We start from the raw sequence: 19,708 nt of genomic DNA, 5'->3' as shown, positions 1-19,708 counted from the left end.
GACCTGTTTAAATGTCTTACTCACATCAGCTGCGGAGAGCGTGATTGCACAGTCTTCCGGAACAGCAGGTGCTCTCATGCATGTTTCAGTGTTATTTGCCTCGAAGCGAGGATAGAAGTAGTTTAGCTCGTCTGGCAGGCTCACGTCATGGGAAGCTCGCAGCTGTGGATCCCTTTGTAGTCTGTAATGTTTTGCAAGCCATGCCACATCCGACGAGCGTCAGAGCCTGTGTAGTACGATTTGATCCTAGTCCCGTTTGATGGTTCGTCGGAGGGCATAGCGGGATTTCTTATAAGTTCCGGGTTAGAGTCCCGCTCCTTGAAAGCGGCAGCTCTCGCCTTTAGCTCAGTGCGGATGTTGCCTGTAATCCATGGCTTCTGGTTGGGGTATGTACGTACGGTCACTGTGGGGACAACGTCATCGATGAAGCCAATTACTGAGGTGGTATACTCCTCAATGTCATTGGATGAATTCCGTAAGCAAAACACTCCTGTAGCTTAGCATCTGCTTCATCTGACCACTTTTTTATTGATCTAGTTAATGGTGCTTCCTGCTTGAATTTTTGCTTGTAAGCAGGAATCAGGAGGATAGAATTATGGTCAGATTTGCCAAATGGAGGGCGAGAGAGAGCATTTAACGTGCTGATAGAGATTTGGTAAAATGGATTTAAGTTTCCCTGCATTAAAGTCCCCGGCTACTAGGAGTGCCGCCTCTGGGTGAGCATTTTCTTATAGGGGAATACAGCTCATTCAATGCTGTCTTAGTGCCAGCCTCTGACTATTGTGGTTTGTAAACAGCTACAAAGAATACAGATTAAAACTCTTTCGGTAGGTAGTGTGGACTACAGCTTATCATGACCTTATCCTAGCCCAAGATCCGCGTTTGTAACTTCGAATAACTCATGCATTGATATCAATGGGAAATTTGTACAAAGGAATTGAGTGGCCCGAAGTGAGTGGTGGTTAAGCCATTGGTCCCAGGTTAGCCGTACCACAGTATAGGACAGCAACACGTGACAGCAGCCCAGCGATCCCATTCCATACGTCACCCAGCCTATGTCTGTTTAAATACAACGGCAGACAAGTAAAGAAAGACTCTGGAGACAGCTTAGACAAACAGCCAGGGAATGACTTGAGCTGGTATGGGAGGCTTTCAGACATCTCAAACTTCCTACGCTCAGGAAAAAGGGGCTTAATGGGGGGAAACAGAGTCGAAACAGAGACCTTTGACATCTGGGGCTGAAATAAATGACAAAGCATCGATACTTATGCTAGCTGAAGAGTTAGCCGACAGCTTTAAGATATCACAAGACTGACAAACTCAATACACCTCAGTCTTTCAACAAGTGGCCTAGGGTTCATTGACGACTTCCATTTTAAAGCTCAACTAGACGTTTAATTTGATTGGGGTTAACATGCCTAATAAACTTCAGGCCTGTGAGGTTGTGCATGTTGTGGCTGTTTGTGGAGAAACAATTTGCCAGTCTTTCAATGTGCATGTGTAGGCCAAAATGTTCAGATGTTTCCTATATGCAAGTATTTCAGTGTAAGTAAGCTCAGTATGAATGTAGTGCCACAAGCCCACAACTGCGTGTGATATCCTGATGTGTGTGTGTGTTTGCTACATGCATGTGTGTGCGTATCTCACATTAGCGCGCGTGGCCAATTTCCTTTTGCAGGGAAGCATGCTTGCAGCTGCTGGTGCGGCCCCTCTCTTATTGGGCAGGATTTACAGTGGCTCTGGCTCCCTGAAGTATTTACGAGCTCCCAACAGACCAGCTCCCACAGCCCAGAGTCCACAACCTAGAACATAGGTCATAGAACCGCAGCCCACAGCCCAGACCAGTGAACAGGACCAGTCCACAGACCAGAAGCCCAGGACCAAGGCACATGACCTGGGCCCATCTTCACAAAAGGTCTCGTAGGAGTGCTGATTTGGGATCAGTTTTGCCTTTAAGATCATAATGGATAAGATTATATGGACAGGGAGGACCTGGTCCTAGATAACTACTTTATGAATATGGGCCCAGGGCTGCAGTCCAGGTCCAGCCAGGATGTCGACAGCTTCAGCTCTTTCAGCCCAGACATCATAGACACCACGCATGGGACTCAAGATAATGCTACTAATGGGTTCATACGTTTTGTGCACACTAGACATACGGGTATTTGATGAGCAAGTTTGCCATTTCTTTCAAAAACGAATATGACTATCTAGTTCATTATTCTAGTTCCTTATTATCCGAATTCCTTATGCATGACGTTTTATCAACTCTAAATGGCCTTAATACCAATATGTATTTAGTAGTGGGCAGTACATTTGCAAGTATTTTACATCAATAGATCATTTTATTGATCTGGTCAAGTAGGATTTACACCTTTGGCAATTGAACAAACATGAATTCTGCTTTAAAGCTTAAAAAAAAAAAAAAAGAGGCAATCAGCAGTTACTACATCCATTGTGGACCATAATAATAAATACCATTTAGCAGACACTTTTATCCAAAGCAACTTTGTCACGTTCGTGTGTAGAGACGGACCAAGGCGCAGCGAATGTACAGTTCCACATAATTTATTATAAAGTGAAACTTAGCAAAACAAACAATAAATGAACAACAAACCGTGACTACAGAGGTGTAACGTGCACTACTCAAAACAATATCCCATAACACACAGGTGGAAAAAATGCTACTTAAGTATGATCCCCAATTAGAGACAACGATACCCAGCTGCCTCTTATTGGGAAACATACTAAAACACCAACATAGAAAAAACAAACTAGAACCCCACATAGAAAATATAAACTAGACTAAACCCCTAGTCATGCCCTGACCTACTCTACCATAGAAAATAAAGGCTTTCTATGGTCAGGACGTGACAAACTTATAGTCATGCGTGCAAACATTTTATGTATGAGTGGCCCCAGCGGGAATCAAACCCATAACCCTTGGCGATTAACATAACTTAGAAATGCCTCATGAGAGTAGTTCAACATGAGAGTAGTACCCCATCAGAACCCCAAATATAAGTTTATTTTGCTCCAACGTTTGTAAAACACAATTTAGCCTCAAAACATGTTTTGATATTATGGACGGTCAGTCCTTGTAGCCATAGCTATGAATTTGAGAGTGGTTACATTTCTCCAGCCACATGCCTCATCTTTTTAACCGAAAATGGGGCAGGGAGAATGCATTATTGTTTCTACTGCTGATTGCCGCTTTAAGACGTAGGGTGGCGATGAGATAAGAGCATAAATAGACGGCTTAAGAGCAGCCAAATGCAAGCACACACACAACCACCCAGCACAACGATAAATCCTACATGGATGTTTGAAAAAGAGAGCGAGAACAAGTGAAAGAAAAAGGACCACAGCATGCGCTAAGCTGGAACAGGAGGTCTGCCGTGGAAAAACAGCCCGAACACAGCCAAAGCAGGAGCAAATCCCTGTGTAGCTGAAGTAATTGGTTAGTCTCATGACAGCCAAGGCTGGGGAGTGCTGTGTTTTTATTAGCAATCCCACACAAATGCAGGGTCAGATCTGAACAAGTTTGCATTGTTCCCTTCAACACTCCACGCCTTGCGCTGTGCTAACACACACACACACACACACACACACACACACACACACACACACACACACAACACACACACACACACAGACACACAGACACACAGACACGTTGGCTTGATAAGACAGACCTGGGTTCAAATACTATTTGAGATCTTCCAAATGCGTTAAGCATTTGCTTTTTCCTGCCTGGAGAGCCAGTTGAGTGATGGTTGCTCAAGCTCAAACAAGCACAGATAAAGTTTTTGAAATAGGAATTGAACCCAGTTCAGTTGATAAGACAGCCCAGTGGAAAGACTCAAGAGTCAGACTCAAAAGAGAAGTGATAAAATATGTATCCCTGTATTGTTAGACCGGGGGAGGCGTTATTGTACCTGACTGCCAGTTCCTACCCAGACCAACTCGGTCACATTATTTGTAAGGCTATGAAAACGTCACATCATTAATAGTGAGAACGGGGATTTAATTTGACAAGGCAATGACATTTTTTGAAATGGAAACGAATACAGCCAACATTTCATAAGTTTCAATTTATCATCACCAGTCAGACAATAGGCATTATTGGGTTTGAGGGGAGACCATTTTTAAAGGTATACTCAGTGATATGACGTAGGTGCACAAAGTAAACAGCACAGTTGGTCAATTTCCGCAACAACTAAGAGCATTGAAGCGCGAGGCTAAACTCCCCCACTGTTTTGGTCCCGCACCTACCATGCTCGAACAGCGTAAAGCGAACCTATGCACATGCACAGATACTGTGTATGACTGTGTGGGAAATACGTCTTGCATCTTGTTTATCGCAATATCTGCAGTGCTGTTCGTGGCAACGCCCTTTAGTAGAGTCTACATTTAACCACTAAATGTGATAAAGTAATACTCACTTTCTCATGATGGACTTCCTGATGACCAGACCTTCGTCCAGGTCGGCCTCGTTGGCCATAAAGAGGAGCCTCTTTCCTGTGCCATCCACCCCAACAAAGTCCCTTTGCTCCCCTGGGAGAAGGAAGACACCAGAGGAACAATCACACATCAATGGCTAAGATCTCACCACACGACTAACAAGCTAGCCATCTGCCTGGCTTGTAAACTAACATCTAGGCCTACAGACCTTCACTCGGTTTAATAAGACAGATATAGAAATAAAACATGTCAACGAGTTTGATCGTAGATTGTTTCAAGCGCAATAAACATTTGCTAACTGGGGAATATCCTTTTTAGGGAATGAATCTTTGAAATGTACCATTTTATCATCCATAAAAATACTGACAGATGACATGAAGTAGTGTTCTGCATTCACTATTTTTGGTTGACTCAAACTCAAATGCAGGATCTGGTGTAATAATGCTTGTTGTGCTATAATCATCTGAATCACACCGTTTTTTTTCTTGCCCTTCTGTCCGGGAACAGTCTCGGTGAACTCGTGGGCTTTGCTCATCAGCATGGAGAGGGTAGCGTTGTGGGCCCGGAACAGGTCGACCACCTCGTGGAGGGCAGCGTCCGTTATCAGGTCACAGCTCAACACCAAGATGTCCGTCTGGAGGGAGACATGGAGGAGAAACACACATTCATCAGAATTTGAGAGAGGGAGAAGGACCACAGAGATTTATAAGCATTCTCTCTTTACCTCAAGACCCGGAGCAGAGTTCTGTTGGTATGAAACAATACTAATGTTAAGGTAGTTAGTGGGCTTTGAGAGGAAGAGGATGTGTTTTCACTCAAGGATCAGGCCCCACTAAACAGTTGTATTGTAGCACTGATACAGATAATTCAGAACAATTAGCAGTTCATTGACTTGAATAGGAGAATATGACAGCTGGTACTAGTCAAAAGGGCTTACTCGTTACCATTAGTTTATCGCCAAACTTTAAAATGAAACAAAAGACAGCGATGATCTGACAATTTCCCCTTCAACTTTTTCTAAAGCATGCCCAGTACCCTTTCACATCAGAGTCCATTACATTATTCTGCCTAATAGGAAGAACACCCTTCTAATGAAAGTGAATAGACATTAAGCTGTTCCCTGGCAACGCTCAGTAAGTTATCACACTCCAGCCTTCAAATACAGTTTATTCCGTCCAGCTTCACGTTATGCTCAAAACACCCGAGCTTCTTCGCAGCTGTGACATTCATCTCGAATGATGTGCATGAACATATGAGGCAACGGTGCTCCATAAGAAGTCCATAGCGCATGAAAAGTTTGGCTATGTTTTTCTTAACTACAGTCACAACAAAAATGGGTTCATAAGGGGGAAGTGGAGACAGAGGTAGAGAGAGAGGAGGAGATAGAGAGAGAGAGGTGAAGAGAGATCGAAGGAGTGGATAGGGAGGGTGAACCTCCTTGATAAACATGGTGCTCTCCTAACTCCTAGCGAGGCATCCTAGCGTAGTGTAGCAAGGGGCACAGGGGAATCCAGCGATAAATCCTGCGCTGCATTTGCCATTGTTTCTGTTTGAGATGTCTGGTTCCCATCTGCTCTGGCCATCTTGGGCCTGTGGATAAATAAACAGGGAAGGCGAGTGAGGAGCGGGGCCTGTTAAAGCGTGCCTGGCTCTATAAAGGCTGCATGCCTCATTGGGGAGGCCTGTGGAGAGGCCCTGCCGTGACGTTCTGCACCCGGGGCATGCAGCTTAGCAGTCTGGCTCTGCTCTACTCCACGGTAGCACACATGGCCAACAGATAACAACCAGGCCAGAGCCAGGGCCCCTCAACTCCACTGTCTCGGTCTCTCTCACTGCTACTGGAGAGACACTACAGGAGCATCTTCTCCTGCTAATCCAACACTATGGTTAGGCTATTTATTTCAGACCCCAAAAGACAGGTTTTAATTGTTGGAACAGACATGTGTGGGAGTGGGGGTTTGGTTTCAACACTGAAAACATAGAAGCCTTCAACACAGAAGAAAGATTTTGTGAAGCTCTGAAAAAAAATAATTCACAGTAAATCACGAAAGTAACTTTAAAAAAAGAAAATATCTCCCTTTGAGTGTCCCTTAGAGGCATCAGTTACATTACCCAAAATAAAGGCTACATTTAATCATATTCAGTTCATATAACTACATACATACATACATACATACCAGTGCCTTCAGAAAGTATTCACACCCCTTGACTTTTTCTCCATTTTGTTGGGCAAGAGCCTGAATTTAAAATTTTATAAATTGAGATTTTGTGTCACTGATCTACACACAATACCCCATTTTGTCAAAGTGGAATGATGTTTTTAGAAATGTTTACAAATKAATACAAAAATTAGTCAGTAAGTATTCAACCCTTTTGTTAAGTTCAGGAGTAAAAATCTGCTTAACAAGTCACATAAATAGCATCAACCACAGAGACCAGGGAGGTTTTCCAATGCCTCGCAAAGGGCACCTATTGATGGGTAAAAAATAAATGTAAAAAGCAGACATTGAATATCCCTTTGAGCATGGTGCAGTTATTACACTTCGGATGTTGTATCGATACACCCAGTCACTACAAAGATACATGTGCCCTTCCTAACTCTGTTGCTGGGGAGGAAGGAAACCACTCAGGGATTTCACCATGAGGCCAATGGTGACTTTAAAACACAGTTCAAGTTTAATGGCTGTGATGGGAGAAAAAACTGACAGATCAAAAAAACATTGTAGTTACTCTACAATACTAACCCAATTCACAGAGTGAAAAGGAGGAAGACTGTACAGAATAACATGTTTCCATAACATCCATCCTGTTTGCAATAAGGCACTAAAATAATACTACAAAAAATGTGGAAAAGAAATTCAGTTTTTATCCTGAATAAAGTTTTATATTTGGTGCAAATCCAACACAACACGTCACTGAGTACCACTTTTATATTGTCAAGCATGGTGGTGGCTGCATCGTATTATGGGTATGCTTGTCATCTGCAAGGATTAGGGATTTTTTTAGGATAAAAAGAAAGGGAATAGAGCTAAGCACAGGCAACATCCTAGAGGAAAACTTGGTTCAGTTTGCTTTCCAACAGACACTTGGATACATTCACCTCTCAGCAGGACAAAAGCCTAAAACAAGGCCAAATATGCACTGGAGTTGCTTACCAAGACAATATTGAATGTTCCGGAGTGGCCTAGTGGCCTAAATCTGCTTGAAAATCTATGGCAAGACTTGAAAATGGCTGTCAATCAAATAACTTGACAGAGACTGAAGAATTTTAGAAAGAATAATGGGCAACTATTGTACAATCCAGCTGTGAAAACCTCAGATTTACCATTAACGACTCACAGCTGTAATCATTGCAAAAGGTACAGTGGGGAGAACAAGTATTTGATACACTGCCGATTTTGCAGGTTTTCCTACTTACAAAGCATGTAGAGGTCTGTCATTTTTATCATAGGTACACTTCAACTGTGAGAGACGGAATCTAACACAAAAATCCAGAAAATCACATTGTATGATTTAAGTAATTCATTTGCATTTTATTGCATGGCATAAGTATTTGATCACCTACCAACCAGTAAGAATTCCAGCTCTCACAGACCTGTTAGTTTTTCTTTAAGAAGCCCTCCTGTTCTCCACTCATTACCTGTATTAACTGCACCTGTTTGAACTCGTTACCTGTATAAAAGACACCTGTCCACACACTCAATCAAACAGACTCCAACCTCTCCACAATGGCCAAGACTAGAGAGCTGTGTAAGGACATCAGGGATAAAATTGTAGACCTGCACAAGGCTGGGATGGGCTACAGGACAATAGGCAAGCAGCTTGGTGAGAAGGCAACAACTGTTGGCGCAATTATTAGAAAATGGAAGAAGTTGAAGACGACGGTCAATCACCCTCGGTCTGGGGCTCCATGCAAGATCTCACCTCGTGGGGCATCAATGATCATGAGGAAGGTGAGGAGCAGCCCCGAACTACACGCAGGACCTGGTCATGACCTGAGAGAGCTGGACCACAGTCTCAAAGAAAACCATTAGTAACACACTATGCCGTCATGATTCAAATCCTGCAGCGCACGCAGGTCCCCCTGCTCAGCCAGCGGTGTCCAGCCCATCTGAAGTTTACCCAAGGGAGAGGAGGAATGGGAGAAAGTCATGTGGTCTGATGAGACAAAAATAGAGCTTGTTGGTCTAAACTCCACTCGCCGTGTTTGGAGGAAGAAGAAGGATGAGTACAACCCTAAGAACACCATCCCAACCGTGAAGCATGGAGGTGGAACATCATTCTTTGGGATGCTTTTCTGCAAAGGGGACAGGCGACTGCACTGTATTGAGGGGAGGATGGATGGGGCCATGTATCGCGAGATCTTGGCCAACAACCTCCTTCCCTCAGTAAGAGCATTGAAGATGGGTCGTGGCTGGGTCTTCCAGCATGACAACGACCCGAAATACACAGCCAGGGCACTAAGGAGTGGCTCCGTAAGAAGCATCTCAAGGTCCTGGAGTGGCCTAGCCAGTCTCAGACCTGAACCCAATAGAAATCTTTGGAGGAGCAAAAAGTCCGTATTGCCCAGCGACAACCCCGAAACCTGAAGGATCTGGAGAGGTCTGTATGGAGGAGTTGCACACACTGCTGCAGTGTGTGCAAACCTGGTCAAGAACTACAGGAAACGTATGATCTCTGTAATTGCAAACAAAGGTTTCTGTACAAATATAAGTTCTGCTTTTCTGATGTATCAAATACTTATGTCATGCAATAAAATGCAAATTAATTACTTAAAAATCATACAATGTGATTTTCTGGATTATTGTTTTAGATTCCGTCTCTCACAGTTGAATTGTAACTATGATAAAAATTACAGACCTCTACATGCTTTGTAAGTAGGAAAACCTGCAAAAATCGGCAGTGTATCAAATACTTGTTCTCCCCACTGTAATTCTTACATATATTGACTAAGGGTTTTTGAATACTTATCTAACCAAGATATATTAGTGTTTTATTTTCAAAACATGAGTATTTTTTGTAGATTGTTGACAAAAGAAAATACAATTAAATCCACTTTCATCCCACTTTGTAAACGAACAAAATGTGGAATAAGTCAAGAGGTGTGAATACTTTCTGAAGGCACTGTATCTAATACACGGGTAAGTACATCTGGCCGTACAATGATGTATGCTGTCAACAGCTGGGATAATCCCCCATTAGCTGAAGTCACGATGTCAAGGTAAACCGATCCGCTAGGCCGCTCCTAATGGCTAAACATATAGCACTAATTTCTATTTTTGAGTACCAAGTTAACCAACCACCAAAAGTAACAAACATCCCTTTGTTGCAGCCGGTCGTGAGGGAGCTATCGGTCTGTCGCTCCACACGCTGTCCGGTCGGTGGATCGGAGGCGGAGTGACGGCTGAAGGTAGTCTGAGCCCTGTTCAAAAGTAGTGAGCTAGATAGCGAGTAGGGTGCCATTTGGGATGCAGACTGTGTGACACTGGAATGGTGTCAGCTGGAGGATCATCTGACGGGGTTTGTGGCAATTTAGCAGGCCTGATCTCTGGTGGTTAGGTCAGGGCCACCCACACACTGCCTTCCTCCCCTGCCTGGTTCTGCCTGGCTGCCCCAAGGCCCTGCTCCCCTCCCAGGCTCCCTCCCCTCCCAGCCAGGTGAGACCACCCTGAATGTAGCACACTGGAGAGAGGAGAGGGTGTGTCTGACAAGAGGGCCTGCCTGCTATTCCTGCTGTCTCCACACAGTCCATAGACAGACACATGCACACACAGCAGACACACACACACACACACACACAGTGCAATCAGTCAGACACCTCTGGTTTCAGCAGTTAGGCTAAGTCTCTGCTGAGCGCTGTCAATTTGACATTTACATTGTAGCGAGACATTCCAGTGACAACTGATCTCGATTTAACAGTTTGGGTTATGTGTGTTTGACATGAAGAAAGTGTTTACACTATTAAAATTAATAATGTGGAGGGATGTCTGCTTCAATATGTATTTTGTACATACTATACAAATTATGTAGATGAGGCTACTGAGTCATTCCATGTCATTACAGCAAGCCAATTTGTTCTGAAATTGCTTCTGTAGTAAGAAACAGGTAAGATGGGCACAATTTTTTTTTTTTAATAAAACAATTTTCCTCAGAGAAATTAAGCTAATTGATTGCACCAAAATTGGCCCTTTTAATTTATAGGATTCAGATAATATCCAATAAATATAGTACCCAACTTCTTCCTACTGAGTAAGAGCTGGGGAATCCCCACCCAAAAATCAAAAGCCACCCATTGACGACCCTTAGCACATGCCTATCCCACCCCAACATCCAATGTGGGGCAGCAGATAGCCTAGCGGTTAGAGCGTTGGACTTGTAACTGAAATGTTGCAAGATCGAATCCCCGAGCTGACGAAGTACAAATCTGTCGTTCTGCCCCTGAACAAGGCAGTTAACCCACCGTTCCTAGGCCGTCATTGAAAATAAGAATGTGTTCTTAACTGACTTGCCTAGTTAAAGGTAAAAAAATATATAAATACAGTGCATTCAGAAAGTATTCTAAAATGGATTAAAATGTTGTTTTTTCATCAAGTTGGCATTCCACAATGACAAATCAAAAACAGATTTTTGGAAATTTGAGCAAATGTATAAAACATAAAATAAATAAATTACATAAGTATTCATATAAGTAAAATTACAAAATTATAAAGCACCTTTGGCAGCAATTACAGCCTCGAGTCTTCTTGGGTATGACGCTACAAGCTTAGCACACCTGTATTTGGGGAGTTTCTCCCATTCTTCTCCACAGATCCTCTCAAGCTGTCAGGTTCGATAGGGAGAGTCGCTGCACAGCTATTTTCAGGTCTCTCCAGAGATGATCGATCAGGTTCAAGTCCGGGCTCTGGCTGGGCCACTCAAGGACATTGAGACTCGTCCCAAAGCCACTCCTGCATTGACTTGGCTGTGTCCTTAGGGTCGTTGTCCAGTGAGCACCCTGGAGCAGGTTTTCAGCAAGGATCTCTGTACATCTTTCAGTATGCAGGCCATGGAAGAACTGGGGCAATTTCAGCTTCTAGGAATTGTGTACAGATCCTTGCGACATGGGGCTGTGCATTATCAGGCTGAAACATAAGGTGATGGCGGCGGATGAAGGGCACGACAATGGGCCTCAGGATCTAGTCATGGTATCTCTGGGCACTCAAATTTCCATAGATAAAATGTCATTGTGTTCGTTGTCCGTAGCTTATGCCTACCCATAGCATAACACCACCGCCACCATAGGGAACTCTGTTCAGCAAGTTGACATCAGCAAACCGCTCGCCCACACAATGCCGTACACATGGTCTGCAGGTGTGGGGCCAGTTGGATGTGCTGCCAAATTCTCTAAAACTATGATGTAGGCGGCTTATGGTAGAGAAATTAACATTCAAGTCTTTGGCAACAGCTCTGGTGGACATTCCCATAGTCAGAATGCCAATTGAACATTCCCTCAAAACATGAGACATCTGTGGCATTGTGCTGTGTGACAAAACTGCACATTTTAGAGTGGCCTTTCTTTGTGCCCAGCACAAGGTGCACCTGTGTAATAATAATGCTGTTTAATCAGCTTCTTGATATGCCACACCCCTGTCAGGTGGATGGATTATCTTGGCAAAGGAGAAATGCTCACTAACAGGGATGTAAAGAAATTTGTGCACAACATTTGAGAGAAATAAGCTTTTTGTGCATATGGAACATTTCTGGGATCTTTTATTTCAGCTCATGAAACATGGGACCAACACTTTACATGTCGCGTTTATATTTTGTTCAGTGTAGTATGAAGTTGCGGCTTAAAATATTGCTTCTCTTTACTATGTAATGTATTCCATGTGAATCTGGTGATGTTTTTTCCCCCAGTTCAGAGAAATTAGTAATTGAGTTTGTGTCCATTATTTACCAGTGTGGAAGTACCAGGTTTTGACCACTAGATGACACTGTTCCTGCTATATTGCCACACATCCATTTTGCTAGTCTCTTGTGTTTATTAAATAGATCACAGCATTTTCTTTGTAATTTAGGGTAGAAAACCAATATATTTGGTGCATGATGAAAATAATCCTCACAATTCAAGCCTGTCCTCCATGAAACAAATCTGCCCTTTTATGCTTTATCGGTGTCCAGGAAATGGCCCCTTTGTGTGTGGTTTATTCTCTTCAAAAAGGTCTGGATTACTGTTAGACCATTCCTGCTGAACAAGCAAACCATTAGGCCACAGCAGTTCTAATGGTTTCAATGTTATGGTCTATAATGGTATTCAATGGTAAAGGGTTTAATGTCACTATTCACAATACATATAGAGCTGTTTCCTGATCATTTTATTGAAAAACATCATTTTATCATTTTATTGACTGCCATGCATTAATAATTTTTTTGGGTTGTCACAACATTTTAGTCCCTAGCCTATTTCTCCATCAAAGTTCTGGGCTTGTAGGAAAAATCTTCATATGAGAATTGCATATGGAGAGCCCTTTCAGACAGCTGACACTTGGACTATTCAAGAAGAGTTGGGTTGAAGCATTAGGTTGCTATTAGGACAAACTGATTTGTTTTCATGGAGGATGACGACACAATTGATTTATTTTCATAATGAGACAACTATTGGTTTTCTACCCAAAGTTAATAAAACACAAGAGACCAGCAAAATGGATAAAATAGCGTGGCGGTATAGCAGGAACTGTGGCATCTAGTGGTCAAAACCTGGTACTTTCACACTACTTCATGGTAAATATTTCCATGACTAATTTCTCTGACCAGGGATTTTTTTTTTTTTTTAAACATCCCCAAATTCACAGAGAATACATTACATAGTACAGAGAAGCAATTCATATTATTTGTCAAACATAGTGTTTCCACTACATGCATTAAGCAGCATCACACCTACATTTTTTAATAAGATCATATTTGAGAACAAACAAATCACCAAAATATAAACTAGACAGTCAGGGAGAATGAAAATCACTAAAAATGTCATGGCATGGTGCCCCCATTTATTTTGTTACAATGTTTGAGTCATAAGAACAAGGCATAATGCATAGCAAAATGTGTAGAATTGCAGGAAATTAGCTTTTAAACTGCAAATGTTCTCTAAGCCCCATGGCAAAATGTGTAGAATTAGCTTTATAACTGCAACATTTTGGGGATGGTAAAATGTTTATGACCACTGATGCGTTGATAGTCATTGATCTACAAGTCATTTTACATGCCTAACAACCCCAGGGCATATTAGTATTCCAGTCGAAATGTTCACTATGTCCAGCTTTGCTCTCTGACCAACGGAAGGTAGGCGGTCTGTTCCTGATCTTGCACATCCGCACAGCACCTTCAGCATTCAAGTGCTAAAATGGCTTGTGCGATATTAGGCTTCATTAGTTGAGTGACAACCTATGTCATTTGCTAGGTTATTGTTATCTATCTGGCTATAGGCTACCTGCTGAACGGGGCTTACAATCAGTGCTTGGACTGAAATAGGTGCCGGTACTCCTTTTTAGGTGCCGGTACTGTTTACATTTAGGTGCTCCACAATACTTTTTAGCTAATATTCTATGAGAGGATCAGGAGCTCAAGCAGTAGAATATTTGAGGTGCCGGAACGCAGCTCCGGTGAGCTCCTGTCCGAGTCAAGCACTGCTTACAATATATATTTCCCCCAATTGATCAGGTTCACCATCAGCAAAGGTTTTGGTAGTTTTGCTTTAAACAATCAGTGTTTTTTAGATATACTGGGCAAAGTTGATAATTTCATAACGAGGAAATAAAATCCCTTTGCAAGGCACACTGTTATGGTCAAAGCAGGAATAGAAAAGAAGCTCACTAAAAACTTCCAAACAGTCAAAACCATTAGATTTTGAGATGGGGTGAAATTCAAATTTGTGATATATATTTCATTGGTAGCTAATGGGTCCAAATCAGATATTGGGTACTATATTTATTTAATATAATCTGAATCCTAGAAATTAAAATAAAATAACATTATATTTGTCACATGCKCCGAATACAACAGTTGTAGACCTTACTGTGAAATGCTTTCGATGGTGCCGCTGTAGAACTTTGAGGATCTGGGGACCCATGCCAAATCTTTTCAATCTCCTGAGGGGGAAAAGGTTTTGTCGTGCCCTCTTCACAACTGTCTTGGTGTGTTTGGACCATGATAGTTCATTGGTGATGTGGAAACCAAGGAACTTGAAACTCTCAACCTGCTCCACTTCAGCCCAGTTGGTGTTAATGTGGGCCATTTCCTATAGTCCACGATGAGCTCCTTTGTCTTGCTCACAATCAATTAGTGTAATTTCTCAGAGATCAAATTATATTTCAACAAAATAAAGTTTCAAGATTGCTAATCTTATCATTTTCTAACTGCAGAAACAATTTCAGGACAATCTGATATAGTGAGTGTCGAAATCCTCTTGTGCTTTTTGAGGTGGAACGGCCCTACTAATAGCCTACAATAGTAAAAATTGCATTGAAATTACAATTCGTATATAATCATTCTAATTTATACTTCATCTCCAACACATGTCAAAAATGTAATATCAGAAAACAAAGATTGAGAGGTTTAAACTTATTTAAGCCTAATTCAAATTGTGATTATACAGAGTGTAGTCTCTTCTATTACATGCACTTATGACAGAGGGGGAGCTCTACCAAAAGCTCTGTGTGTGTCTGTCTGTGTGTGCACGGGAGGGAATAGCAAGAACTCCTGACCTCCCGCTCTCACTCAACCATGTCTCCTGTGTCCCCACTCACATGAAAAGCCTGCTGCTCTGTGTCATACATACTGGACTCACTGCTGCTTCTTCCCCAGAATGTCCAACCAAGTAAAGAGGGGCAAACGTCAAAGTGGCTTAATGCTTAATCACTGCACTGAACAGAAAGTGCTTGTACACTAATCTTTTATCAATAGGTGACTTTAGGCAAATGGAACAGTATTTACTAAGATACACCCATCATTCTCCGGGCGCAGTGTGTTCGTGTGAGGAGATGGTCTGGGAGGGGAGAGACGACAGAGTGATTCCTATGCAGGGATTTGGAGCCCCATTGCCAGGTGTCCTCTCTCATCACCCCAGTGTCTGTTTGTGTGCTGTGCAACTCAATGCCTTTAATCTACGTGACTGTGGTGGATTAGGAATAAAGGCATGTGGAGGCACTGGGAGGGAAGGAAAGGAGCATGCTGGAGCCAGTTCTCTCATCACCCTGGAGGCCAGCTGAGGCCGGTTGGTTCTGTTTGCCCCCAGACAGTTAATGAATATGTATTTGTTTTTGTAACGTGGTTTTACTGTAAGTTAACGCAAATAGGGAGTCTGAATAGGGACTCATGATGAGCACCACAATCACTCTTAAGTCTGAACTTAATACTTTGTACAGTTACAGTACCAACCAGTATAACACCATAACAAAAATAATTGAATATGATCTAATTTTGACAAAAAATACAAAATATAAACCCCTCACAACGACCCAGATTCCCCACACGTCTCCCTGTACGGGCTCCAAAATGCAACAGACCAGGGTGGGTTTCAGTGAACCACCCTGCACGTTGGACAGCAACGGACTGCTTCTGACATCATCTGTTTGGAGAGCAGCGAGGGGAGGGGGAGGGAGGGCAATGGCTGGAGGGAGGGGATGGGGAGGCAGGTTTTCAGCAGGTGAAATGAGGCCCGTCGCTTAGCCGGAGCCAGGAACGCACGGATCAGTGGTCGCCCAGCGGCACACAGGATCTCCTGCTTCAATAGTCTCGCTGACCTCAGTCTTTCCATACTGTGTCCAGGTGAAACATGGGGCGCCTGTCTTCTATAGGCTCATTCAGGGGCTAGTAGTACCCTCGCTCCCTCACTGGATGAACCCCCCCTACCCACATGGTCCGGTTAAAACACTGACATACTGTGAGAACATTTGTGCAGGCATTTTTTCCCCTTTTCTTTTTTGAAATGATCAGTCATCCGTAGTGCCTAAAGCTGACTCTGTGGCCCCCCCAAATTCCAAAGCAATTAATCATTGATTCCACTTTATCTACGAGGTGCTCCACTATGAGACATTGTTGACTTGGACTGTTAGACATACACTAATAATGTCTGTATTGATACGCCTGTACAGTATACTTATACAAATCATATATATATATATATATATATATATATATATATATATATATATATATATATATATATATGAGTAACACACCCATAACTCAATTAGGATTTATCCCCCAGGAGCACCCACAGTAGATCCAGCCAATGCGGTGGCAGAGAGAGCAGCCAATCTGGCTCTGAGATCAACGGTCTATGTATGCATCCCAAATGGTAGGGTGCCATTCCACCCACCTTGACTTTCTGCTGGATGTGTCTGAGGGCGTCGGCRGTGCCCATGTCAGCATCCTCCTGGATACACACCAAGTCTAACTTCATCTTCACATCCAGCTTCACCTTGGGGTCTGTGCTGATCATCTTCTGCACCTCTTTCGTTGTGATAACAATTACCTCTAGAGAGGACAAATAAAAGACATTTAGAAAGACTAAACCCAGTCAAGCAAATGGGACAGATGACAATGACCGAACATATTAGACAATGTGCTTACTGGCAGAAGATACATTAGGGAAATCATTCAAAACACTTCCAATGGAAACAGAGCTTGTGATAGATTTATTTACACATCGAGAACATTGCAAGGAAGTCTTGTAATGGAGTCTTGACTGTATAAATGTTTCATCCAAACTTGTTTGTTTACTGTTGCCTTATTTAGCCTTGTAAAATCTAATTGCAGGGCCTTACTAGTTGGCTTCTCACAGTAAGTACTGCCACACATGAAGTTACTATATGGACTGGGAGGGCTCTGACTAGAACATGTATTCCAGGTGGGATAGTATGTCAACTTTCGCTACATTATCTCCATTTGCAAACTCCCTATAGCCTATTTCTATGCACCAATTAGTGAAACTGGACTCCTATTAACAATAAAAGCAGTTAGCGTGAGTTTCTTTTGGTGGGATAAAACCTTGCTTTAGGTTACTTCAACACTAACGATAATGAGGAACTCAACAAGAAATCATAAAAAAATCACCCCCAAAATCCACTCACCCCTTCCAAACACCACACCTTCTAGAAGACTGATACTCCAGTGGAGGGCCCTGACGTGCACTTTACCGAAGCACACAGGTGGACAAGAACAGCTTTCCCAGACCACAGTGGATGGCTATGAAAGTTACAACTAGGCCGAAAGGAGTCCTATATCAAGCCCCGAGGCATATGATTAGAGTGGAAAATAGTAGTCTTTATAACAATCTTTGTCATTTATCCCCCAATAATTACCTTCAACTTATCATTACCCAAATGCAGCCTGACTGGTGAGGCCTGGCAGCAAACTGACCACAGCTGGGACCTATAAACACTGTAAATAGGTCTACCCATGCATTCACTTGGTCTTAACTGCAATATTTAAGTATGCTAGCTAAACTCACATACTCCAAAAAACATGTTAGCTAGGCTATAGACCAACTCCTCCTTATGTCTGAAACAAATACTACGTAACGCGTCTTGGAGTAGGAGGCCATTGTAAAGGTGGTATATGTCCTTTTAAAAAGAATGACTCTGCAACTGATAGCACTAGAGCAGTACTTTTGACTGACAGTCCCTATGTGACATCTATTGGGCCATTGGTTACAAACTACTGATACTGCCCACAGACATGCAACTCTTATTCTGAAAACGGAAGCATCTACCAGTGAGTGCGTCTAACTGGTTGTTGTAGTAAACAAAACCAGGATTTGGGGATTTTATTTGATAATGAAAAAATGTGTAACAGTAATACACCAAAGTGGGTTTGATTGGATCGAGCCATAAATGTAGAGAATATTACCTTCAAACCCAACTCTCTCCAGCAGGTTGAGGGGGTACCAGATGAGGGGCTTGTTTCCTACAGGTAGCAGAGGTTTGGGGGTGTTGTAGGTTAGGTCCATCATACGAGACCCACCACCAGCGGCCATCAATACCGCCTGCAGCTCCATCTGCTGTTATACACCTGGGAACACACACACACACACACACACACACACACACACACGTCAAATTTGTGACCACGTCAACATGATTGTACTGATAACCAGACTTGCTCTCTTGTTGACACCAAACAGTTAGCAAGTTATTGCATTATCCCAAAATCGTAAAGCTAGCACGCTCTAACTAGCGACACACAAACATATGCAGTCAGCTAACGTTACTGTAGCTAACACATTGATTCAATACGTGCAAAAAGTAATACCAAATTGTCAGGTTATGACCCCTAGTAGTAGATGAAACAAATCACATGCGTGACCTACCTATTGGATAACGTCAGCGGTTTATTCAGCAGCAACACGCTTGTCACCCAAATGACAGTGCTGTACAGTCACTGTTTACAAGCTAGCTAACTAAGAGTTCTTAATCCTGAAAAGTTCCACAGCCTCAACCGAGATACAAAATATCGTGATGTTATTATAATATGTAAAGACCTTCACCGATACGTGGTAATAACTTTTAGTGAAATAATAAAACAATATTAGAGACAGTTCGCTAAACTGACTAGCGGCATGCTAGCTTGTATGATGACACTTTGCTACCATTGATGAAATCACTCCGGGAGAAAACTAGAGCCTGTGTATATAAGGTTCCTACCTACAGTCATTGGTCAGACTACAACAATTCAGGATTGACACAGTAAAAAAACAACGCTATCATCATTATCATTACCATCATCATCATATGTTTGTGGTTTGTTTTTGTGAGAACGAGATCACTTTTGGCTTTTTCACATTTCTGCTGTTTTCCATTAGATCCTATCCCAGCTTTTTATCTAGGCTATCACCATGTTAATTTGCTATTTTGTTGACGTGCTCTTTTGAAAACATTGATGGTTTTAAATATTTCTATGAAGTTTATTACCATGATTTTATCATTTAAAAATACATTTTTAGGAAAGGAAAGCTGAAAATGTACTGTGTGTGTCTTCACATGAAGATCGTTCCTACAGATGTAGGATATTAATTGGAGCCAGTTTGCTACAGCAGGAAAAGATTCCTGCAGCAACTGGAAATGTGAATTATTATGTGGATTATAATGAATGGACGTTTTTATAGGGGCTGATACATTTTTTCGTTAGGGCAAATCCAGTTTTGAAAATTCTAAGTAGAATTTACAAACTTTAGTATACTTTTTAAAACTCAAATACACTACACGTT

The 19,708-nt window shown here is 42.3% G+C and overlaps 1 protein-coding gene across 1 annotated transcript in view; it reads right to left on the bottom strand.

Annotated features, from left to right (window-relative positions):
• Positions 1 to 19,107, bottom strand: part of LOC111956845 (translation initiation factor eIF2B subunit gamma) — a 46,740-nt gene extending 27,633 nt beyond the window's left edge. The window contains exons 1-5 of the mRNA XM_023977506.2: positions 18,812 to 19,107; positions 18,352 to 18,513; positions 16,820 to 16,977; positions 4,939 to 5,098; positions 4,446 to 4,557 (exon numbers count right to left, since the gene is read on the bottom strand). Coding sequence (XP_023833274.1) covers positions 4,446 to 4,557; positions 4,939 to 5,098; positions 16,820 to 16,977; positions 18,352 to 18,499 — 578 coding nt within the window. The 5' untranslated portion in view covers positions 18,500 to 18,513; positions 18,812 to 19,107. The remainder of the gene's footprint in view (positions 1 to 4,445; positions 4,558 to 4,938; positions 5,099 to 16,819; positions 16,978 to 18,351; positions 18,514 to 18,811) is intronic.
• Positions 19,108 to 19,708: the final 601 nt, after the last annotated feature.

This window comes from Salvelinus sp. IW2-2015, linkage group LG32 (assembly GCF_002910315.2).
Source record: "Salvelinus sp. IW2-2015 linkage group LG32, ASM291031v2, whole genome shotgun sequence".
Lineage (NCBI taxonomy): Eukaryota > Metazoa > Chordata > Actinopteri > Salmoniformes > Salmonidae > Salvelinus > Salvelinus sp. IW2-2015.
This window is presented reverse-complemented; position numbering and strand designations above follow the sequence as displayed.